The following is a 26,702-nucleotide window of genomic DNA, read 5'->3' as shown; positions in this document are numbered from 1 at the left end:
TTCACACAAACCCTAACCTCAAACACCATGGTATGTTCCAATAAATGTTTATGAGTTAACCCTTTTGAACGTGGTCTTCCTTGATTCTATTTTTAATGCTGTCTTCATAATAGATTGATAAGATTTATTTGGTTTTGGCTTATAAACAAAAGCTTAGCAGGAGGGGGGGGGGAATCTCTCTGGATTTTGTACTCAAAGTTTTCCTTATGCAGTTAATCTATCCCTGGAATGCCCTTCCCATTTGAGCTCAGTTGTCCAAGCAGTTTAAAGTGTCATGCTGGTTTGATCTGTTAATGTTCTTCATTTAATTTATGATATAACTGTATAAATTTACAACATGATATTGAAATACACTTGGATTATATTCCACTGATATCATATACTCATGCCTTAAGATAGGAAAGGTTAAATTAATACTTTTTCAATTGCCTGGACAAGTCCTTCCAGTTTCCTTGGCAAGGATTTTCAGAAGTGACAGAGTGACCCGAAGTCACCTAGCTATCTTCACGCCTAAGTCAGGATTGGAACTCAAGGTCTCTCCGTTTCTACTCTGTTGCCTTAAACACTAACAGCAGACCGGTTCTCTCTTATAAACAGAAATTCCTGAGAATTAAGACTATCTAAGGAGGAATAAAGCAACCAAAAATAGAACCAAAATCCTTTGAGAACTAAAACCCACTTCATCTTATGTACGATTTTCAGCAAATGTCCATAACCATCTTAACCCTACATGAGATGGAAAAAAAACCCACAAAAAACCCATCGTTCCTTTCCAGACCTCGGACATCGGGTCCAAGGCGTCCTCCTTTGCAAAAAGGGAGTATAGCTTCCTGCAAGCGACGCGCAGAGCATCGCGGCCGATTCGCTTCCCCCGCCGACGCCTCTGCTCCAGGCCTTCCAACGCCCTCCTTCCTTTGCAAAGCTCTCCGGCGAGCTTCCCATTATTACCCCGATGGATCCAGCCTCCCCTCTGCTCCGAGGTTGCGCCTGGGACCCGGGCGAAGACAAGGCAGCGCCCCAGCCCGCATCAAGAATAGCCACTGTAGAGCCGGGCAGCCACGTGACACACACTCTCTCTCTTCGAATCACGCCGGACGTCACGGAAAGACCACTCCGCTTTTCTGCCCCCACCCTCAGCTCCGCCCAAGCCGAAGCCCTTTCACCATGAGGAGGGGGCTCTGTGGCGAGGCGGCGGAGCGCGCATGCGTCTGCGTGCCCGACTGCTTTCCTCCTTCCCTCCCCACCCACCCCCCCAACCTCCCCCAGCCTATTTGCGGCTTTGGCGGCTGTTGGCGGCGGTAGCACCGACACAGCCGAAACGGCGTCCCGGTTTAGCAGGGCAAGCCGCCGAAAGGGCAGAGGGAGGAGGGCAGGAGGGGGGGGGGCTGCTGCTTTGGAACTGAGACGGAAGGAAACGGCGCGGAGCCGGGAGCCAAGAAAGAGCGACGCGCGCCACACCCAGCTCCGCCGCGGATCTCTTTCCTGCTGTGGCGCGCCAGCCGCTGTTCGGGCAGCCCGCCGGTCTGGAGAGCTGCTGCTGGCCATCTCCCAGCCGCCGCCTCTTCCTCCTCTTCCCAGCTACTGCAGGAAAAGCCCAGCCGCCACCTCCCTCCCACTCGGGCGCCTTTTCCCGCCCCCACCGCCTCCGGTTGGAAGGGCAGAGAGAGAGAGAGAGAGAGAGAGAGAGAGAGAGAGAGAGAAGGGATCTCTTTCAGCTGGCCGGAGAGCTGCTCCTTTCCAAGAGCGAGGACGGCGCGGGGCACAGGCATCCCGCCTGAGGAATCGTCCGAAGTTGCCCTTAATTGGCGTCCTTTCCCAATCGGCTTGGAGGATCGAGACAAAGCGCCCGAGGAGAAAGGAGGGAAAGGAAGAGAGGAGAAGAAAAATAAAATAAAAATAAAAAGGGCACCCGAGCTTTCCCCACATTTCCCACATTTATTTATGCAGCGCAAAAAGAGAGGCGGAGAGGGAGATTGCACCCCGTAAAAACGTCGCCGAGGTCGTCGCGCCCGCCTCGCTTTTTCTGCCGCAACGAAACCCGAGGTCGAAACGTGATTCGGGGTGTTTGACAGATGCCCGTTTTTGCCAGCGCGGCTCCTTCCAGCAGGAGAACCATGTAGATCCCTTGGAAGCGCGGGGGACGGGGGGGGGGAAGGCGGGAGGGCGAGGAAGAGGTTCCGCGGGCCGGGGTGGGGGAGGGAGAGGGAAGAAAAATGGGGGATGCTGCAGACGTCAAGGAAATGAAGAAGACGTTCATTGTCCCAGCCATCAAACCGTTTGATCACTACGATTTCGCCCGAGCAAAGATCGCCTGTAATCTAGCGTGGCTAGTGGCCAAAGCCTTTGGGACAGGTAGGTTGATGCTTCTTGTCAGCGCCTCCATTTCTGCCATTCTTGGATTCTTGCTCTGCTTCTTTTACTGCTGCATGTGTGAATCACCCATCCGTTGAAGACACGAATAAATAATAATAATAATAATAATAATAATAATAATAATAATAATAATAATAATAATAATAATAATAATAATAATAATAATAATAATAATAATAAAGGAATCAAGGCTCGAAGGTGGTATCAACGTTATTAATATACAATGTTTTATTATAGCTTTTGGGTCACTGCTACAATTGTGATTTGTGTTACAGTGTGCGTGGGTTGCCTTCCCATGAATGATTTTTTTTAAAAAAAATTGGCTCTTCCATCAGCTTGTATGCAAAAGGGTACTTCCTTTGACCTCCTCCTTAAATAGACTCTGTTTTTCCATTTAAATAGGAAAAAATAAATAAATTGAAAACAAATGTTGAATGGCATCTGGGGGTTACGACTAGTAATTCAGATTAGGTGAAACACAGTGGTGTCCTTTCAAAACAATGCTCAGGGTTTTCTCCTTGTCTAACCCATTGGAAGAAGGTTGAGAGAAATATGAAAACGGGGAGCGTCTTCTGATTGCAATCTAGGCTGTAAAGAGAAGACTAGCCTTTTTCCCACCAAAGGCTTTCAGAGAATATTTACCACAAAAAAAATATTAAGTGACAATATTAACACAGGGGAGGCAAAGATAAATAATGGAAATAAATAATGGAGGCGTCTCACAAAGCTTTACAAGGTGACCATCTGTCATTGTTCAGTATCCTCTGTTTTGTTATTGTCTACTATAGAAAATGGGAAAAGAGTATCTTTCTACTTTCAATTCTTCAACTGTTGAATTTAATATATAATGTAACAAGATAACAGTTGTGATTTGTTCCTGACAAAAGGTTAGAAGGTACCTCTCTTAGAATATGTATCCCGTGGGAAGTAGCTGTCACAAATTATCAAGTTAATGTACAAGAGAGTAGAAAGATATATATTCAATTGTCAGCCTGTCTTTATTTGCGCAGGGGTTTTTATTATCTTTCAAGACTTTGTGTTTCCCCCTCTTTTTAATCATTGAATGTTTGTGCTTAAAAATGCTGATGTGCTGGAAATTTAGGACGGTACCTAAATCTCAGAAATGGTACATACTCTTATTATCCACTACATAGGATTTCACTTTGCAGGTACAATCTTGAAAAACATTTTAATTATGCGTAGTGGTAATGTTGAAGTAATTATTGTCTGATAAACAAGTGAAACCACATTCCTAAATTTCAGTTCCTAGTCACCAAAAGAGTACAAGCATCAAGTACACAGAAATCAGGTGATATGTGTGAATGTGTGAACTCTAAGCTACAATCCTGTGTGTTCATTTAAGTCCCATTATGTCCCATTGAGGCATTATGTCTCATCGAAGTCAGTGAATAATTTCCAAGTAAACAGGCACACATGATTAACTTGGAGAAATGTGTAATTTATTCTAAGATAAAGGATTTGGTAAACATGCAAGCAAGATAGTTGACTGTTTTCTGTTTAAAAACTTTACTCTGTTGGTCAAAATGCCACTATTCAGAATTATATTTTATAGAGCTATTATTTATACTCTTCATTTGAAAGATAATTTAAGAAAGGATGACAAATAAGTATACACAGCATGAAACACAGAAGTATATTATCTCTCTGCATGAAGCAAAATGTAGAAAATGATGCAGACACAGAAGACCATTATAACATCTCCTCTTGAATCAGTTACTCTTCACAGAGAGTCATAGGTCTTGTAAACATATGGACGTATTATTTGGAAAAACAACAGACAATTTACCAAAGTGTAAATGTTGCTTTTGTGTTATGTTTTCATACTACTCTAATTGTTTCATTTTGATTTCCAAAATAACTTGTTTTGTGACATTATTTACTTCATGCTTGAATTGGAACCGCTGCTGATCAAGAAATGCTTGTGATTTGATAGCCTATCAAATTTTTGTAGCCTATTCAGTTGGTAGCTTTGAAGTTTGCAAGTATAATGGAGAATACATTCAGAAAATGGTTGCAATGAGTGAACTGCAACATTCTTGTTGCTAAAATGTCAATTGTCCATTATCATACATTTAATGGAAGGCAAATTAAACAAGTTGCTGCCTGCTACCACTTCTAGGTTGTTCTCTGCCATCTCCATCTTATTGCTGTCTTTCTTGTAGCCATCTTCCAGGGGGACTGGCTGGTGAACAGAGACGCTATTGAACATGAAGGCAATGCTAGACACTAGTGCTTTGCAGTGTATCAGCTGTTGTTGAATTTCATGAAATGTAAAAGACTTCTTCCCACTATATCACCCAAGTAACACCGTCAATGAGGCTGGCTCTCAATATAAAGTAAGGCCTTCTTCTTAGAAAGTTAGGGTACTTTCCTAAGGAAGTATGGGTGGCCGTCATAATGTCTTGTTTTACTTGACGATTGGCAACATGTTTCTTCTTCTGGGCATTTACCACAACTGCTTCTGACTTCTCTTTAAAATAAATCCTTGTTTTAATCCTTCTCTAGTGGGTATAATGTTTTGTTTTATGGGGGCTTGTTTTACTTTTTATTCTTTTGATTGAAGTTAGGTTTTTTATTTGTATTCTGCTCTGGGTTCTTTTATGGTGTCAGTGGTGGAGATGTTTGTTGTCATATTAAGAACTGTGGTCATCAAGTTACTCACCTTTTGTCTATTTTAATAATTATTTCATCTGAAAATAACTGCAGATCATGTTTAGCTATTACTGTTGACAGTTTTAGGAATGGTGCGTTGGTACTCCAGTTTGTTATCATTGCTTTATGGCTTATTATTATTTGTGAAGCCACCATAAATGCTATTTTTTAAAAAAAAAACAGTCCATAGCAGCTCATTAGGATGTATGAATGAATCATTCTTCTAATTTTCTTAGAAGAAAAAGCTCTTGGAGTTATGTATGTGTACCTCTCTGTCATTGTGCTAAAACAACATTCCTAACAATAGGGTTCTCAAACATAACATTCAGTGGGGTTCTTTGCCCTTAGAAGATTCCTACCAGTATTTCACCTCTTTTATTATCTTTATAAAGCAAAAAGACTGAGAATCTTAGGATTCATTAATACATCACAACATACTATGGTTTCTTCAACTATGGTTTGTTATATAGGGCCTTAATTAAGTGAATGTATACAAACCACAGTGGCTGGATTCAGAGAATTCAGTTAAGTAAAAAGCAGCCTAACTACCTAATGGTATAATGCAAGGCATAAATGAATTTCATCAGTGTCTAATATTGCAGCGTTCCCCACCTTTTTAGCACCAGGGACTGGTTTCGTGGAAGACAATTTTTCCACAAATGTGTGTGTGTGGGGAGGGGGAAGAGAAGTGCTCAACCTAGATCCCTCGCATGCACAGTTTAAAGTTGGGTTCACTGTGCAGCCCGGTTCCTAACAGGCCACAGACTGATACTGGTCCAGGGCCTGAGGATTGGGGAATCCCTGTAATGTTGCATGCAGGTTCATCAACATATGAAATCCAATGCCCTAAAGCAGCTTTGGTTTCTGAACATAGAAATGATTGTGTTTCTGAACACACAATGGAACATTTATTTAGGTTGAGGTACTGTATTGACCCTGTAAGATTTTATATTGTTATCAGGCAATATAAAAACAGACTATACATACATAGGTACATCAATTTTTCCCCTCCAGCAGTTGTTATCAAAACTGCTGTTTTCCTGTTGCAGTTGGCAGCATGGAAGGCCTTTTGTTGCCTTCCAACTAAGTGTTATCAATTGAACAATGGAGGAAACTGGATAAGCTTTTGGCCTTACAGAGGTTATCTTTGTGCAACATACTAACTCATGATTTAACTGAACCGTGGTTTACTAAATACAACTTCCTGGGTTCAGCCACACAGATGAACCCAAGCTATTAGGTTTAGTAAGCCATGCATTTAGAACTGGTTGCAAGGAGGTGGTTTATGCTGCCCATTTTCACAATGCATATAGTGCTAAGCAGTATTAGCAGCTTTTGAATGTCTCCCTAGGCCTTATTCTTCAAATCTTTATTGAAGTGCAAACCACTGATTTATACTGTTGGAAATGCTTGTGCTTTAAACACCCATGCATAGTCCTGAGGTCTGGGATAGGAGATGTAAGATTCTGATGGGCTTTAGATAAGTGTATTGAGTCTAGAGAAACTCAAAAGTAAAAATCAGTCTGTCTGTCTGTCTGTCTGTCTATCTATCTATCTATCTATCTATCTATCTATCTATCTATCTATCTATCTATCTAGACTTCATTGTAACATTCCAAAAATTTAGTGTCTCTTGGATGAGATGCCACAAAAAGACTATTTTAAAGTATTTCACAGAGAGACATAGAGGTATAGAGATATGATTATCTATAATCACAGTAATGCTTATTGCAATCCTGAAGTTAGATCAGTATTATTTTTGTAGGGCAGATGTGGGATGGACTTTGCATTATGTTTGTATTTCTGATTTCTTAAACTGCAAATAAGTTTACAGTAATTGGTGTTCTAATTACAACATAAGTTGACAATATAGTATAGTTTAATTTTAGTTTACGATAATGAGTGAATACATCTTTTATGGTTTGGAAATCATGTTTGATAGTTTAACACAGGCATGTCAAACTGCCGGCCCACAGGCCGGATGCATCACAATGAAACCGCGCCCACCCCATTGCCAGCAATGGGGAAAAAGTCGCAATATGTCACGTGACATCATGTGACATCGCGAGTTTGACATGCCTGGTTTAACATGTATGGATCAAAATAATTGTGATTTGAATCAGCAAACCATAGTTAACAATATTAAAAGAAAGCATGATTTGTGTATTCAACCACTGAACTATAGTATAACATTTAATTAACTTTTGTTATACATTTTGGAAGCATCAAGAATTCTTTCAGTACTCTTTTGGGTCTGATGCAGTAATCAATATGCATTGTTCAAATGTAATCCAGCAGAGTGAATTGACTTAATGGCTCCATTTAGTTTGTTTTAGCAGAGCTTTATGATTCTGGAGTGGTGGGATAGTGGACTGACATTGTCATCTTTGAAAGGATTTAGAGTCAAGTTGTATTGTTTCAATAATGATAGATTTAGAGTATCTAGTGGCAAATAAATTTCCAGAGATTTGGTTCCAGCAATACAGTTTTGGCTAGGCACTTCAGACTGAATGGGAATTGCTTTGAATTTTGATCAAGTAGCCTGAGTTTGAAAAAAGTCTGCTACAGTTTGTTCAGCCATTATATCCAAAAAGTTAGCTGAGTGGCTTTATCTTATAGCATCTTAAAGCTATAATGTCATCTAACTTTCCCTAACTGAATTTAACACGATCCTCTTCCTGAATAGACACATATAAGGACCCAGATTGTTGGGGGCAATTAAGCTGACTTTGTAATAATGCCGCTTGGGGTGTGTGTGTGAAAGCCCTAACAAGCAGGCATATACATAGAATGAAGGCTACTGCTAAGCTTGTAAGCCGCCCTGAGTCTTCGGAGAAGGGCGGGATATAAATGGAATAAAAATAAAAATAAATAAAAAATAAATATAAGATGCATTTTAGCAGCCCAAATTGTGGATCCTATACTTTAAGGGAGGCAGCATCACAACGTGCTGAGTAGCACAGGCATTTAGCCTTAGTGCAACCTGGGCACTCATTCCATTAATTTATATGCTAGATTGAAGTCAGATGTGACCATGGCATATTTCAGTATATATTACAGGTAGTCCCTGTCTTAATGAACACATTTGTGACCAAAGTTTCCATTGCTAAACAAGGCAGTTATTAAGTGACTTTTGCTCCATTTTATGACTTTTTGGCCACAGCTGTTAAGCAAACCACTACATTGTTAAGTAAATCACATTGTTGTTAAGCATTAAATTTTGATTAAGTGACCATGTGAATGCTGCACCGGTCATAAGTGAAAACCAGTGATAAGTCCCTTTTTTCAGTGCCATTGTAAATCCGAATATATACAGAGAGCAGAAGCCGGCATTGGACCTGGCCAGATGTGAGGCATTGCAACATGGCGCAAGACCAGCAGAGGAGCCCAGAGAAGCCAGCAATCCAAAAGATGCTAGTTAGCTGGTATAATGCTAGTTTACTCCCCGTGGTGCACCGAGACTAGATATGTAAGCACCAAACAGAGTGAACTAGCAATTTAGGCTGTCGGGACTGCATTGGGTGTTTGGCATGTGTAGATTTCCCTGACATTGTATGCCATACTCTAAATAAATAATTTGAATGGTCGCTAAAAATATGGTTGTAAATCAAGGATTACCTGTAACATTTTAAAGTGCCTGTTTTTGTTTTAAAGTGTAATCAGAGGCAGAAAGCATCATTTTAACCTACACAGCAATGCCCATAATAACCAGCTGTGAGTTATCAGAATAGCATGTATATGATGACATCATTCAAACGTGATTTATATCACAATATTTGTTACAAGTCTGTGCGCTGCAGAATTTGCATGATGACATTATTGTACACTTGCTCCCTCATTGATGCTTGTGTGGCTGTGTGTGACTGCATCTGGGTAAAACAAATGCTGAATCCATTGCTAATATAAATACTTCAGCAACCCCATAAATAATAATTAGAAATTGTTTTCATTTGTCAGAGATGACTCAGTTTACAACATGACCTATTCAACCTATCCCACTGTTAGGTTAATGCGTTCTACAAAGCATTAAGTTTGAAATTAATTTTCATTGCACCTAAAATAGGAAAGAGCTTCCTTCTACAATAACTTATGCGATAGCTGGAAATCTTGTAGCATAAAAGAACAAAGGATTTTGGATAGTGCTCATGAAAACAATTCTAGACTAAAAATTAAATCTTAATAGAATGTTTCATATTCTTTTCAAAGAACTCAGGACAACTACAAAGCTGGGTTCACAAATCCATGACGTGATTTGCTTGGCTTTGACCAAGTTAGGCAGTTTGAATTGAGCTACTGTAGTTTGTAAATCATGTTTTATAGCTCAGCTGGTTTGTGAACCTTGCCAGCTGTGGGTATATACAATAAATATTTTATTAAGCCAGCTCTGGATTAAATCAATGTGTGGATGTGACCATTATAAACAAAAAGCAAAATTTCCTCTGCAAACATGTCTTAATTTGTTGCATGCTGGCATGGCTTTTGTATCTCTAGACAATAACCTTGAACTAGATTCAGAGGATTTATTAACTTTATTGTCAGATGTGTACTGTTCTGTGAAGGATCCATTAGAAATGGGGTCTTAAGGGCTGAACTAGACAGAATACCTGGTTCATATAGTTTACTGAGTCATTGTTTGCTTCTCTGTAGAAGTGTAACAACTGAGGTCCATGCATTTAAAAATTGCTTGTGTTGGCATGATAAGGCATATCATATATTAAAACAGTTTTTCTCAACTTGATGCCTTTTCAGAAAACCACCATCCACCAACTACATTACAGCACCTATGCTGTGACTACAACATAATCTGTGTTGGAACTACAACTCTCAAGAATTCTGTAGCATACTGAGTGGAGAAATTCTCAGAGTTGGTGTTCTAACATATTGTAAAGGGCATCAGGTTTGGAAAATTAATGTAGACCTCTGATGATATCAGGAATAGAAACTTCCATAGGTTACAAGAGGTAAAAATTAAGTATTCCAGGATTTGCAAGGGTGTGAAAAGGAAATTTAATTCATTTGCCTGGGCAGCATTTCTGAATTTTTTTTCCCCAGAAAAGATATTTACTCCACAGAGGATATAACGCTGTTAGGTCTAGTATGATTTCTAAAGGCTGTAAAAATTAATACGATGGAGTAATTTTAAGTAGCATTTATTAAGTGTTCCTTGTCCAAAGGAGTCACTTCAAATTGTCACTTCAAATAACTTATTTAAAACCAGTTGCATAATAACATGAAAATAGCTGAATTGTCTAAAACTTTTCAGCTAATTGGGCAAAGTTTAAAAACAAATGATTGCTGCTTAAACTAAGGGGACCTTCTAGCAGTGTTTTATTATGCAGGAATCTGTGCACCCTCTGTTGATTTATATAAATTTATTTCATTTATATATTTATGTATAATAGCAGTGGGAAATTGCCATCAATCTAGCCAATATAGATAATGATTAGGATATTGGTCAGACAAATTTAATTTGTACAATAGTTATTCATTAGTTTTTTTTGCTTACATGGTGACCATATAGAGATATGGCTTCTTCGGTTAACTTTGGAACATTTAAAATCATTCTTCATAGTAACAAAAGATATATAACTGGTTTTTTTCTGACTTCCTCCTGGGATGCTTCTTTTCTCCTTTTGATTGCCTGTCTAGATGGGGGAGGGGCTATTCTGAGATGAAGATATTCCTGTGCCTGTCCATCCTTTCCATCTGAACAATCTTCCGCAGTGGTTTTGTCCTTGTCTAACTGCTTGAGGTCAGTAGTTTGCTGAGTAAGGAGGACTACATTGAATTTCAATCCAAGAGAGACAGAATTATTTAATGACAGTTAACTCTGCTCCTGAAAAAGGAATCATAGGTGATTGTGGATGAAAAGGACAAAATAATAATAATAATACAACATTGGAAGGGATCTTGGAGGTCATCTAGTCCAACTCCCTGCTCAGGCAGGAAACCCTATACCATTTCAGACAAATGGTTGTCCAATCTCTTCTTAAAAACTTCCAGTGTTGGACCGTTCACCACTTCTGGAGGCAGGTTGTTCCACTGGTTAATTGTTCTGTCAGGAAGTTTTTCCTTAGTTCTAGGTTGCTTCTCTCCTTGATTAGTTTCCATCCGTTGCTTCTTGTCCTTCCTTCAAGCGCTTTGGAGAATAGCTTGACTCCCTCTTCTTTGTGGCAACCTCTGAGATATTGGAACACTGCTATCATGTCACCCCTAGTCCTTTTATGATACTACATCATGAGATCATAACATGACTTGTGCAATTGCATCAGGCATCATGTCACTGCATAATTGCAACATTTGCACGATATACCGGTAGTTTCTGACTTACAACAATTCACTTAGTGACCATTCAGTTACAAAGGCACTGGAAAAAGTGAGCTGTGACTTTTTTACACTTATCACTGTTGCAACATCCCCATGGTCATGTGATCCAAATTCAGATGCTTGGCAACTGGCTGATATTTATGACGATCGCAGTGTTTCGGGGTCATGCGATCCCGTTTTGCGAACTTCTGACAAGCAAAGTCACTGGGGAAGCCAAATTCACTTAACATCTCTGTTACTAATTTAAGAACTGCAGTAGTTCACTTAACAAGGAAGAAAGGTCCTAAAATGGGGCAAAATTCACTTCACAAATATCTCACTTAGCAACAGAAATTTTGGTCATAAGTCAAGGACTACCTGTAAGGGTGTGCATCATTCTAACAATACTGTGACATATTACACATGTCTGTGCAAAGTATAGAGGTACATGCTATGAATGGGATTCTCTAAATAATTAGTGTGCTCTTTTGACTACCATGGATCTTACAATTTCTCCAGAGTTTACTAGTGGAACCCATAATCTTTTTTTAAAAAAGTGTTCAGAGAGATACATTATATATATAATCTGCTTCTCCATATAAGTTAGACTAAGTAGAGTGCAATCAAAAGATAGACATGAAGAAGCAATAATTAACTTTTAATTACTAGGCACCCAGAGTAAATGCGGTGTACTGGATAATGTATTGCACTGGCAATGGGAGAGGCAGTTTCTGTTCTCTTTCAGCTATAGAAGTTCACCAGGTGAAGCTAGGCCAATCCCTTTTAGCCCAAATACCTGTCAGAATTATTGAAATGGAGAAGAATCAGGACAAGGGAATATTATGTATTACCAATAAAGGAGAATATTTGTAGCTCAGGGTTAAAATGAGGGGTCCTTTGTGCTCTCTGAGCTTGCTTGTTTACTTGCAGATGTTTCATTACCTCACTAGGTAATATCATTAGTGCTAGTAAGGAGTGTTGTTTGCTATCTGTTTATATTCTAGTGTTTTGCCCCTCTGGGTGGGTAGGGGCAGTCTTAGGAATTCTTTGGTTGAACTGTTTACTAATGGCTCTGTGGCAGCTTCTTGATTGGGGTGTTGCTTACTTGATCTTGGTCTGAAGTTGACCTTGGAGCTAATTTATGCTGATCTGAGTGCTGATTACTGGTGGAGCGGTCCGGGAGTCTTTTATGTCACCTCCAGCTCCAGAGTGGAAAGTGGCATTTAAGTCTTATAAATAAAATAGAAGTATAATGAAAAAGGAGCATTTAATCTATTCTAGATGATCAAACTGATGCTCCAATTTCCTATGCAACTTCTATATTGGTCTAGTATAGAAGTACTCTAATATGATAAGGTTACTGCCCTTGAAATAAGTTCGAATATTCGTATTTGGTTTCAGTTTGGCAGCTGTATTTATTTTTGGAATTATCCATGGAGACATTTAGAATTTTTATAGTACAGCAGACTTAATAATTACTCATTTTATCTCTGGGTTGGATATGATATGTTTATATCCTAAGAATGATATATAGCTTGGATCTTAGATGCTTAACCTTGTTCCCTCTCTGTGAGTTACTAACTCACAACATATAATACAGCAGCAGCATGTTATATTGCCAAATGATACAAGTAAATCTTTTTCGGTGACTCTAAATAGGACTCAAAGTACAAAATATGCTGAAAATTGATGGTACTTCAAACTTACTTGTCTACTGAATGTGTGTGTTTAAATTTATTAGAGTTTTTTTCCCTTTTTTTTCAGGATCTCAAGGTAATGTATATAACATTCCCTCCTCCTTTTCCCCCCCACAACAAACATCGTGTGAAGCACCTTATATTACATCAGGGGTGGGGAACGATGACCCTTTTATGACTTGTGGACTTCAACTCCCAGAATTCCTGAGCCAGCCATGGCTCAGGAATTCTGGGAGTTGAAGTTCACAAGTCATAAATGAGCCATCGTTCCCCATCTCTGGATTACATAGGGAGTTTCCATTGCAGAGGATGGACTTCAAACTAGATCTAGGCCCTAATTTGGACCTTAACCCAGTGTTTCTCAACCTTGACAACTTTAAGATGTGCAGACTTCCAGGTGCTGCCTGGAGGATTCTGGGATTTGAAACCCACAAATATTAACGTTGCTAAGGTTGAGAAACACCACCTTAACCATTACAATACTAGTCTAGAACAAGTGTTGGATACCCTGTAGATAAATTATAGACAGTGCTTCCTTATTTCTGTGTATCTTTACATTTGGATCAATCCTAGTAGTATGTATTATATTGAAAAATAGATTGTGTACTGTAGATTTCTCTAAATTTTTGTTTTTGAAATTTCCTACCAGTTCCCTGTTTTAAATCGCAGGGGGGGTTACGTTGCTTTTAGAAATGGATGAATGGAGGGGATAATATAATTAAAATATAAATTGAGATGAAAGAAAAAAAATACCTCAATTAATTTTATTCGCCTTTGCAAGCGATTCGGCATGGCTGTTCAAAGACCTTTGTTTGCTTTTGCACTTGGGAACATTTTGTACTATATAGAGCAGACGCATAAGGGAACTCTAGCAGCATCAGCACAGGAAAGGAGCTCAATTGAAGGTTACAAGGTTGAGGCAGAAAGAGACTGGAGTTGCATCGCATCTGGAGAGCGCCACTCCTAAAAGGAAAATAGCAAAGCTGTCCTGTATTACAGTAATTTTTGTAATGCAAACCTTGATCTTCTTTATGCCACAGCATCTTTGCGAAAGTAGGAGGTTTGGGCCGTCCTTCTATAATCAAGACTTAGTCTTTCTGTGGTCAGTGCCTTCTGGAATACTAATCACTTCATGATGTTATCTTCTTATGTCTGAAATCAGCAGGGCTGATAATCATAAACAGCATTATATTTATGGTGAGCTAGATTGCCCAAACCGCTACTTTAAACTGCTTATCAACTTTATATCCTGACTTCAAAGCTTTCTGGAATAGAGGCAAAATCAGCACACAGCATTCATTTACTAAATTTAGTATTGACTTCCTCTTAGTAAACTCTGAACTTGAAGTTAGAGCTTGTTCATAAATCCCTTCATGCTGTAAAGAAACGTACTGTAAAAGTGCCATTTTTTAACAGTATTGTGTGCAGGTAAAAATGGAAATACTGAAATATTGTAAGCCTCTTTGTACATCTACGCAACACTGACAAATAGCACTGATGATGTTACCTAGTTGACTAATGAAATCTTTGTAAGGAAACAGCCAAGCTTATAGAGCACCAAGGACACCACATTGACATATGTACAAAAAGGGGCAGAGGTTCCATATCACTGCCAAGACCCCCATTTTGATTTTGATTTTTTTTGCTTTCTGGATTCACAATGCTACATAAGGTTTTCTTGAAATAAAAAAAATGTTACTGTTTTGTTGGGCTGATTTTTTTTTCAGTTATTGCAACCAGTCAAAGATATTTGGAAAGGAAGATGGTGCTGGTAGAGTTTAAAGAAACCCTTCTCCAACTTCATTCTGTCATGTATAGTTTGTTTCTTCATATTTCCAGGCTGAAGAGCTGAATTGGCAAGCCATAAAGTTAACAAGTAGGCCTTGTTTCCACAGCTGTCCTGTTCTTACTGAAGTAACTACACTGTTTCTATATTATATCACTTCTGACACAGACTCATAGAATTCTCCCTACAGAATAAACCAGCATGTTGGGGAACTTATTATTGATGTAGTATCTTTACATAGGACCTTTATTTATTTGATGGAATTAGTTTTATATGAACCCCCATTTTTTTCTGAAACTGCTATAACCTAGGAGTTTATAATTTGAATTTAAAATAGGCTTTTATTCAAGACTTTTTAATTCTTGAAAGAAGTGGAAAAGTAACTCCAATAGATTGTGGTTTTATGGGGAAAGAGAGAGAAAGAGTAAGAGTTTGTAAGAGAAGACTATTTTGAAGTTATCTCCTCCTGCCACCAATATATACTTTTATTAAAGATGTTTAAGTTGTGGACAGAATTCAGTTGAAACCTCTGCTGGTTTCATATTTTGTAATTCGTATTCTTGCAAATCTTGTATTTATTCTATATATATTATAATTTCTGCCTCTGAATCCTCTCATCCCAATTTTAAAAATTGCTAAATTTGTAAATAATCTTTTATTTAATATCTTCATCAGAATCTTCTGCTCTAAATATCAAACAAAATTTCTTCACTCTCAATTCCAGTGCAGCCAGATTATCTAGTTCTCTTTCAAACTCTCTCTAACTTCTGTCTTACTCTTGAGAATTTCTACCTTGTGATTAATTTGTTTTACAGACACTTGTTTTACAGAGCTTTTCATTTTTTAAACTTTATTTCATCTGCTCTTTCATCTTTAAAAATATCATTGATTCTTTATTCAAAAACTATGAATTTAGTATTGCTAAGTATTGATAAGTGATTTAGTCACTTTAATATCAAATGATTCAACTAACTTATTATCCAGCTTTAATTTTTTTAAAAGTTTAGAAATACAAATATAAAAATAACTAAGAGTACAAAACGGCAAGAAAAATAGTGCAGAGAAAAAGAAAAATATAATAAAGAAAATAAAAAAGATATATAAAAACATGACTTCCTCCTCCCTCCAGACAAGTACAGACAATTACAGTAACTTATCACTTTCTCTGATATTTCACTAAAAGTTCTCTTCTTCCCATATCTCACCTCTTATCAATAGACATATTTCTTACATCCATTCCTGGTTAAGCTTTTTGTCAATTTTTAAAAACCTTTTATTTCCCTTTGTAATCCAGAAAGAATGTTAACTCACCAAGTGGAATTTTTTTGTCCTGCTGCTCAGAAAATCTCTTTTTTAGCTGTAAATTAATTACACCCAAAGTTTTGTCTCCATATGCACTGTATTATGACTGTGAACATGATTTAAATTCTTCAGATCCCAGTCACTTAATTCAAAGCCAACCAGAAAATCTTAGTCTCTGCTGACTTTCAAAAGGAGCATCCATCTAGAGTACAAGCAGACGATCTCACAAATTCTTCTTTATCCCACTGGCCAAAATTCACCATCTGGTAGCCAGTTTACCCAACGTCATTCCCACTTGTCCAGAGAGATCTAGTTCACCATGAATCCTGCCCGGAAGCTTGAAGCTATCTTTTCCCATTATCGTACAACCACCAAAATTACCAAATTATTACTTTCTAAGGAACAAAAACAAGGGATTAAATCTTGGCAAATTTTGCAGATAATCTGAATGTTTTGCTTAGCGGAATTTAGATATTGATGCTGATACTAGAGCAATTATGAAGTCATTTTAATGTATTATGGCTATTTAGAACAGATTATGTACTTGTTCTGAGAATTAGACTGTCATTTTTAACTTGAGGCATGCATGTTTTTTTCCAGAAAATATACCAGATGAGCTTCGGGAACCATTTTATACAGATCAGTATGACCAGGAACATATTAAGCCTCCTGTGGTTAATTTGCTGCTATCTGCAGAACTTTACTGTCGTGCGGGAAGTCTCATCCTTAAGAGCGATGCTGCCAAGCCTCTTCTGGGTCATGATGCTGTTATCCAAGCTTTGGCACAAAAAGGCCTCTATGTTACCGACCAGGAGAAACTGGTAACAGAGAGAGACTTGCACAAGAAACCTATTCAGATGGTGAGTGTTGGGATTTCTATGTTAGTTCTTGTTTGTTCCTTGCAGTATTAGTGCTCTTAGCAGCACTACAGGGGCTTTTTTTTCCAGTTTCAATAAATTGGCAAGTCAAATATCATAAACTGAAGAAACTAAATAGCTACAGAGTTGAAGAGATGAATAATATAGCTCTTCTCTATTGCCCCTAATATAGTGGTGGGATTCAAATACCTGAACAACTGGTTCTCTGCATGGACACCACTTCTGGAAGTTTGTTCTGAGCGTGGGAGGTCTGGGAGAGGCCTCCCAGGCTCAGAACGGACTTCTGGAAGTGGCGGAAGTGTCCACACACTTCCGGTGGCCCATTCTGCGCCTGGGAGGTCTCCCCGGCTCAAAAGGGACTTCCGGACGTGATGTCCATGCACTTCCGGTGGGCCATTCTGGGCCTGGGAGGCCTCCCCAGCTCGGAATGGACTTCTGGAAGTGGCATCCGCGCACTTCCGGCAATCCGTTCTGAGCCTTGCAAAAAAGTGTTAGGCATCAGCTGATTTGCCGAAGTCAACAAAAAAATAGCTAGCAGGTCTACCAAAGCTGAAGCTGAATCCCACCACTGCCCTAATAGCTTGAATTATTCTAGTTCAGAAAATCTTGATAACTGAAAAGATGGATGTTTTACATATTTAAGACCTTTGTCTTGCTTATACATATTTGGATTCAAATTTAATAAGAATAGTCAGTGCAATTAAATCAGCAAGACAATTTGGGCATGACTGAATGACTTAAATGAATCTATTCTAAGTCTGTATCTGGTTCCTCATGGTTTCCTGTTTTGATTAAAACAGTGTAACTTATCTGTCCATATAGGCCTGTTCATTTATACTTTGATTAAAAAATGTTGAAATGGCTTTGCATGTTTTATTTAAATTTTGAGTTGGAAGCTGTTGGTATCCAATAACTATTTTAAAGAGGCTATTCAGTCTGAATATTACAGTTGTACGTAACTGCATGGAAACGTAGAAGTACAAAAACAGTGGAAATATTATTTCAATGATTTTTCTGATACTGTCACTCAGGTATTTGGCAAGTACTTACCCTAAAATTAGCATCTGTTTAGCTGATTGTACAGTGTAGGATTAGAGTCAGTATTATAGCAGATACCTAGTATTCTACTCTGAATCTTGGGTGAAGGGATAGCAGTATTGTGCAGTACTGTTGTTTTTAAACTGATTATTGTATTGTGTAATTCAGTTGATGTAATCTGGATTTTTAGTGACAGAAAGGGTGAATGTCAAGTTGGAGTTTTTAAAATCCAGAATTTAGTCCAAAAATGTTTGATAGCTGTTTTAAGCTTTCCTATCCAGTGTGCAGTTGCAAGAAAAAGTTGGGCAAATTTGGTATATTTTCTGCTTTGCACAGGATAACAAGTGCCCCCAATTAGCTGGCACAGAAGGTAGCAAGGGACCATTGCCAACATTCTTTGCAGTGCTCAATAATTCTGTACCCAGCATAGTTGTTTGGGAGAATAGTTATGAGAAAAGTTTTTTGGTGGTGGAGAGAGAGGAGGGGAGAGAGAGGGGGGGCGGGGGAGAGAGGGAGGGCTAGAAGGAGGGAGAGAGAGACACACACTGTGGCTTAGAATAATTGAACAACTCTCCCATCAAAAACTTTTTACTAAGATTTTTGGTAGGAATGCAAGGAATTATGAACATAAGCATAAACCGATACAAATGGATCATGAGGAAAACGCATGCCTACCATAAAACCCAAATGAAGCCACCTGCTCAGGTAATAATCTGTCAAAATGATAGATTAGGGAGAAAAGCAACCATATGAAACAAACCTTGTTCCATAAGGGATTGTTTAGGACATTTGAAGCATAGGAAGACAGGGAAAAGGGCAAGAATACTTCATTTTGAATTCTGGAATTGAGAGAAATGTATCACAGGCTTTTCTCTCTTTACCTTGCTATACCTCCCTCTTCTACAGCATTTTGATACAGCTATTATACCATTTTTATACATGAACGAACTATAACTCAATAGGACAATGCAAACAAAGGAACTTGTAGAAATAATGCCAGAAGGAACCTCCAGATGAACTTTGGTGATCAAGGGATTGAACCATTAGAAGCCCTGATGGTGCAGTGGTTAAAATGCAGTATTGTAAGCTAACTCTGCCCACAGCCTTCCGTCCTTCCAAGGTTAAAGCTATATAGCATAAATGTAAAAAAATATATACAGATACAAAATTTCATAACAAATAAATGGCTGAAATATTTCTGTCTGTCTGATTATGTTTTTATTAATTGTCAGAGAAATTTGGCTCTAGCTACCTAATTGAAATATTTTTCTCATGCTATTAATTACATTTTTGGCAATTTAAAAGAGGTCTCTTGCTTCTTGGTATCAGGAAAATTGAACTCCTTAAAAATGTTCTCTTCTGAAGCTGAAGCTCAAGCAACTATTCACTGAATTATAGGATAGATATAAATTTAACAATTTCATGTTATAAGCCTGTACGATGTAATTATAGTTGTGTCTGTATTAGGGTCACTGACTAGACTATATTTTTCTGTGCAATAAAGTAGCCGTAGTTAACAAGTAGGAAAACTATTCAATATATAATGTAATTGTTTACATGTATGTGTTAAAAAAATTTAAAGGCTTATAATCTTCCTATTTGGAGAGTGGATTGCCTGGAATTCAAAGCTAGCTTCCTTTAAGATAAATAAAAACAATTCATTTTTATGACAATTGGCGAATTTCTTTTCAAGAGTGCTTGAATTTAACCTCCCTTTATTCCCGCAGTGTGCTTGTCTTATGAATTGAGGTTAATACTTTGTTTCAGATAGTTCACATCTCTTAAGGGCCAAGTGATAAACGGAACAGAACCTCTTCCAGCTGCCAGAGGTACATTAGGACAAGTTACATTTACTGTTGAAAATTATTATATTCCTCCTCCAGTTCAGATGAGGAATAGTTAACAACAATAATAATAACAACAACAACAACACAGCGTTGGAAGGGACCTTGGAGGTCATCTAGTCCAACCCCTTGCTCAGGCAGGAAACCCTATACCATTCCAGACAAATTGCTGTCCAGTCCCTGTGCGTTCCCACAGAGAGGGCCTCCTCAGGGTGCCACCGGTCAGAGAATGTCGATTGGTGGCGCCCAGGGGGAGATCCTTCTCTGTGGGCGCTCCGGAGCTGTGGAATCAGTTGCCGGTAGAGCTCCGGATGGCGCCCGATCTTCGCTCCTTTCGTCGCGATCTCAAGACGTTTTTGTTTGTACAAGCCGGCCTAGCCTGATGGGGATTGGTGGGGTTTTTATTTTTTTGTACTCTTAATTTTATTTTTGGGGTTTTATTATTGTATTAATTGTTTTAACTTGGGCAATTATTTAATCTCTTTTTAATGTTTGTACTTTGTATTTGACTTTTGCCCTGTGAACCGCCCTGAGTCCTCAGGGAGAAGGGCGGTATATAAATATTATTAAATTAAAATTAAATTAAATTAAAAATTAAATTCTTAGAAACTTCCAGCGTTGGAGTATTCACAGCTTCTGGAGGCAGGTTGTTCCACTGGTTAATTGTTCTAACTGTCAGGAAATTTCTCCTTAGTTCTAGGTTGCTTCTCTCTTTGGTTAGTTTCCATCTGTTGCTTCTTGTCCTGCCTTCAGGTGCTTTGGAGAATAGCTTGACTCCCTCTTCTTTTTGGCAACCGCTGAGATATTGGAACACTGCTATCATGTCATCCCTAGTTCTTCTCTTCATTAAACTAGACATACCCAATTGCAGCAACCGTTCCTTATATGTTTTAGCCTCCAGTCCCCTAATCATCTTTGTTGCTCTTCTCTGTACTCTTTCTAGAGTCCCAACATCTTTTTTACAACATGGTGACTAAAACTGGATGCAGTATTCCAAGTGTGGCATTACCAAGGCATTGTGAAGTGGTATTAATACTTCTCGTGATCTTGATTCTATCCCTCTATTAATGCAGCCTAGCACTGTGTTGGCTTTTTTGGCAACTGTAGCACATTGCTGTCTCATATTGAAGTGATTGTCCACTAGAGCTCCAACATCCCTCTCACAGTTGCTGCTATTGAGCATGGTGCCACCTATACTATGCCTGTGCATTTGGTTTTTCTTGCCTAAATGTAGAACCTTACTTTTTTCACCATTTAATTTCATTTTGTTAGATAGCGCCCAAAGTTCAAGTCTGTCAAGATCCTTCTGTATCTTAAGCCTATCTTCTGGAGTGTTGGCTATTCCTGCCAGCTTGATGTCGTCTGCAAATTTGATGAGTTCCCCATCTATCCCCTCATCCAAATCATTGATGAAGATGTGAAGAGCCCTGGGGCACCCCACTACACACTTCCCTCCATGTAGATGCAGTTCCATTGAGGACCACACGCAGAATACGGCTGGTCAGCCAGCTACGAATCCATCTGGTGGTGATGCTGACTAAGCCACATTTTTCTATCTTGTCAAGTAGTAGGTTGTGGTCTACTTTATCAAATGCCTTACTGAGGTCCAAGTAAATTATATCCACAGCATTCCTCTGGTCCACTAATTTTGTTACCTTGTCAAAGAATGTAATAATATTTGTCTGGCATGATCTATGTTTGACAAACCCATGTTGGCTTTTGGTAATAACGTTGTTTGCCTCTACAGGGAGTGCAGAATTATTAGGCAAATGAGTATTTTGACCACATCATCCTCTTTATGCATGTTGTCTTACTCCAAGCTGTATAGGCTCGAAAGCCTACTACCAATTAAGCATATTAGGTGATGTGCATCTCTGTAATGAGAAGGGGTGTGGTCTAATGACATCAACACCCTGTATCAGGTGTGCATAATTATTAGGCAACTTCCTTTCCTTTGGCAAAATGGGTCAAAAGAAGGACTTGACAGGCTCAGAAAAGTCAAAAATAGTGAGATATCTTGCAGAGGGATGCAGCACTCTTAAAATTGCAAAGCTTCTGAAGCGTGATCATCGAACAATCAAGCGTTTCATTCAAAATAGTCAACAGGGTCGCAAGAAGCGTGTGGAGAAACCAAGGCGCAAAATAACTGCCCATGAACTGAGAAAAGTCAAGCGTGCAGCTGCCAAGATGCCACTTGCCACCAGTTTGGCAATATTTCAGAGCTGCAACATCACTGGAGTGCCCAAAAGCACAAGGTGTGCAATACTCAGAGACATGGCCAAGGTAAGAAAGGCTGAAAGACGACCACCACTGAACAAGACACACAAGCTGAAACGTCAAGACTGGGCCAAGAAATATCTCAAGACTGATTTTTCTAAGGTTTTATGGACTGATGAAATGAGAGTGAGTCTTGATGGGCCAGATGGATGGGCCCGTGGCTGGATTGGTAAAGGGCAGAGAGCTCCAGTCCGACTCAGACGCCAGCAAGGTGGAGGTGGAGTACTGGTTTGGGCTGGTATCATCAAAGATGAGCTTGTGGGGCCTTTTCGGGTTGAGGATGGAGTCAAGCTCAACTCCCAGTCCTACTGCCAGTTTCTGGAAGACACCTTCTTCAAGCAGTGGTACAGGAAGAAGTCTGCATCCTTCAAGAAAAACATGATTTTCATGCAGGACAATGCTCCATCACACGCGTCCAAGTACTCCACAGCGTGGCTGGCAAGAAAGGGTATAAAAGAAGGAAATCTAATGACATGGCCTCCTTGTTCACCTGATCTGAACCCCATTGAGAACCTGTGGTCCATCATCAAATGTGAGATTTACAAGGAGGGAAAACAGTACACCTCTCTGAACAGTGTCTGGGAGGCTGTGGTTGCTGCTGCACGCAATGTTGATGGTGAACAGATCAAAACACTGACAGAATCCATGGATGGCAGGCTTTTGAGTGTCCTTGCAAAGAAAGGTGGCTATATTGGTCACTGATTTGTTTTTGTTATGTTTTTGAATGTCAGAAATGTATATTTGTGAATGTTGAGATGTTATATTGGTTTCACTGGTAAAAATAAATAATTGAAATGGGTATATATTTGTTTTTTGTTAAGTTGCCTAATAATTATGCACAGTAATAGTCACCTGCACACACAGATATCCCCCTAAAATAGCTATAACTAAAAACAAACTAAAAACTACTTCCAAAAATATTCAGCTTTGATATTAATGAGTTTTTTGGGTTCATTGAGAACATGGTTGTTGTTCAATAATAAAATTAATCCTCAAAAATACAACTTGCCTAATAATTCTGCACTCCCTGTAGGTGTTCGCTGATTCGTTGCTTGATTATCTTTTCCAAGATCTTCCCAGGTATTGAGGTCAGGCTGATAAGTCTGTAATTTCCTGGGTCCATTTTTTTTCCTTTTTTGAAGATAGGAACTACATCAGCTCTTTTCCTGTCCCCTGGTAGTTCCTCAGTGCTCCAGGATTTTGAAAGATACAGTTCAGTGGTTCTGAGATCACATCTGCCAGTTCCTTGAGAACCTTGGGGTGTAATCCATCTGGTCCTGGTGATTTGAACTCACCTAGACTAGACAGGTGCTCACTTATCATTTTCTTGCCTATCTTAACGTGTTTCTATTCTGTTTTTATGGTACTGTTTTTGATAGGTTGGACTGTTTTTTCTCTTTGTGTAAATAAGCAAATAAGCAAAAAAAAGTTGTAGGGCTTCTGAAATAAAATTGTTATATTCCTCCTCCAGTTCAGATGAGGAATCGTTAATAAGCAAAAACAAAAGTTGTAGGACTTCTAAAATATGAGCATATTTATGGTATTAAGAACCCTTCATTCACTGCAGCTTTTTCAAATTGGCTGCAATGTTAATTTTCAGATTCCACAGAAGTCTTTTTTATATTAACTTGCTAATCTAATAAAGAGAAGTTTCAGCATACCAAGGGGATAATACCATCCCAATCTTGTGAGCTGCTCTTGAATTTTTGCCCAGTTACTCAGCTTTCCTTTTTGTCCAGTGGCCAGTCCTTAACTGGCCTGCCATAATCTCTATTCACTAGATGGGAAGGTGAGGTCTAGCTATCAATCTGTTTCAGTCCAGATAATCACCTTGGGCAAGGTCTGTATTATAATTAGGATGGAAGGAACTAGATGTTTTGCCATAGCAAGTATGTTTTTCACCTGTAAACTGTTAATGCATTTTTTAAATGTAAGATCCCACTGAGACACCCTATCCCAGAAATGTCAAACACAAGGCCCGGGGGCCGGATCCGGCCCGCGAAGTGGTTTCATGTGGCCCGCGAAGCCATCCTGGAAACAGTGAGGGAACGGCCCCCACTGCCTTGGCCCTGGCCCAGAGACCCTCCTTCCACCAGAGACCCTCAGATCTGTCCCACTCCTGCCCAGGCCCCCATAGGCACCCTTGATGCGAACGATGTAGAGCTGGCCACGCCCACCTAGTAGGCCATATGCACTCTAGCCACACCCACCCAGTAGGCCATGCCCACCCTGGCCATACCCACCCGGCCCCCTGAGGGCAACCGCAATGCTGATGTGGCCCTCAATGAAATTGAGTTTGACACCCCTGCCCTATCCCAATGGACTATTAAAAGCAAATCTGAGACAATTTCAGGACTGTTTGTTTATTTATTGACATTTCATAATATTCCAGTTAAAATATAAATACAACTAAGTATATGTTGCTTTTCTATTCCAACCAAACCTATTGTGAAGAGAATATATGCTCTATCTGGTGGCTGCTTGGAGCTGCCTTTTCAGGAAAGAGTCTAAAATATTATAGAGATAGAGAAAATACCTTGTAATAAAAAGGTATTTCAGAATTAATTTTAAAGGAAAGAAATATATGTTTCAAATGAATGTTACAAAAACAAGGAAGGGTAAATGTGCAATGTTATTCTACAGATGCCATTACCTGGATATACAGATATACAAAAATGCCCAGTACTTTTCAAATTACAAGTTGAGATAGCGCTAATAGAACGAATAGCCTATGGAATGCTATTAATAATTTTAAATTCTAAATATAGGCCCCTATTAAAAATATGTACATTTCCCCAATCAAGGAATTCTGTCTAAGGCAGGGGTCCCCAATCCCAGGGCCACAGCCCTCTACTGCAGAGGTCCCCTCCAGGGACGTTTTCCATGGAGAAAAGTTTTTCTGTAGACCAGAGTGTGTGTGGGTTTGGGGGCTTTGCTTGTTTGTGCAGACTGGGTGCTGGTATGCCACGGACCGGTACCAGTCCATGGACCTGGGATCTACCGAGCTGTGCAAGTGATGGGCAGGTGCACAAAGCTCCACTCTCTGCTAGCATGAGTGGAGCTTTACGTGCAAGCACCTTTGCTCAAGCAGAGTTCCATGCATGAGCGCAAGTGTCCTTCATTCATGCCAGAAGCTCCAGTGCTGCTGTGTGTGCGTGTGCCTGCCACTCACACACACAGTGTTGGGCCGGGCTGTCAAGGTGAAAAGTTTGGGGACCGCTGGTCTAAGACATTTTTTGAAATCATGACTTGTTGAAAAACATTTTTTATTTTAAAGTTCAGTTTTTCCAAAACATCAGAGTAATGGGTTAGGACGCTGAGCTTGTCGATCAGAAGGTTGGCAGTTTGGCGGGTCGAATCCCGAGTGCCATGTAACAGAGTGAGCGCCTATTACTCGTCCCAGCTTCTGCCAACCTAGCAGTTCGGCCGGCATGACTAGATGCCAAAGGCGCACAGAACGCTGTTGCCTGCCCACCATAGTGGTCCCTATTTTTCTACTTGCATTTTTACATGCTTTCGAACTGCTAGGTTGGCAGAAGCTGGGACGAGTAACAGGCGCTCACTCTGTTACACGGTGGCTCAGTGGGTTAGGACGCTGAGCTTGTCGATCTGAAGGTCGGCAGTTTAGCGGGTTGAATCCTGAGTGCCGCGTAACAGAGTGAGCGCCTGTTACTCGTCCCAGCTTCTGCCAACCTAGCAGTTCGAAAGCACGTAAAAATGCAAGTAGAAAAATAGGGACCACTACGGTGTGAAGGTAACAGCGTTCCGTGCGCCTTTGGTGTCTAGTCATGCCGGCCACATGACCATGGAGACGTCGGACAAGCGCTGGCTCTTTGGCTTTGAAACGGAGATGAGCACCAGCCCCTAGAGTCAGAAATGACTAGCACACATGTGCGGGGGAACCTTACCTTTACCTTTATGGCAATATGTGATACAGTATATATGTAGGTTCACACTGTAATGAAGCAGTTGTTGGTGTTTTTTTTTCTTAATGAGAGAAAACAATTCTGTGGTTCACATTTATGGAGATCTGGTAATTATAATGTTATGGTAGTTGTTCATTTGACAGGGTTGAAATGTTAGTTTAATGAATTTGTGTTGGGGGCGGAATAATAGTATAAATATTTTGAGTGCTTTATTTAACATTTGCTTGTGTAAGAGAGAAAGAGCATACAGCTGAGTGAATTGTTGCTTACATACTGCATTGTATTTGTACATGTTGTATTTGTCCTTGACTTATGACTGCTGATTTAAGAACAGCCCAGAATCATAATGGCCACAAAGTGTGTGCTTTTTAGCCCATAAAGCATTTCCAGCCATGCTTGGCAATCTGTTTGCAACTGTTTGGTAATAACCAGTTGCCAAATGCCCTGCAATCATGCAATCTCTATTATAGTCTTCTCTGTTGACTTCCCCAGAAAGTTAGTGGGAAAGAGAAGGGAAAGCTGAAAGTTGCTGCTGCCTGCTACAAAGCTGAGATGCGCTCCTGGCAGGCAATCCCTTGAGAGCTAAAGGGCTGCCTGCCAGG

General features: G+C 39.6%; 1 protein-coding gene across 1 annotated transcript in view; it reads left to right on the top strand.

The window, feature by feature from the left end:
- Positions 1 to 2,213: 2,213 nt before the first annotated feature.
- CAMSAP2 (calmodulin regulated spectrin associated protein family member 2) overlaps positions 2,214 to 26,702 on the top strand; it is a gene marked incomplete at its 5' end in the record, with an annotated part of 80,947 nt that continues 56,458 nt past the window's right edge. Inside the window, 2 exons of the mRNA XM_081324733.1 lie at positions 2,214 to 2,352; positions 16,738 to 16,997. Coding sequence (XP_081180859.1) covers positions 2,214 to 2,352; positions 16,738 to 16,997 — 399 coding nt within the window. The remainder of the gene's footprint in view (positions 2,353 to 16,737; positions 16,998 to 26,702) is intronic.

The sequence above is a fragment of the Vipera berus genome (assembly GCF_964194415.1).
Source record: "Vipera berus genome assembly, chromosome: 3".
NCBI lineage: Eukaryota > Metazoa > Chordata > Lepidosauria > Squamata > Viperidae > Vipera > Vipera berus.
This window is presented reverse-complemented; position numbering and strand designations above follow the sequence as displayed.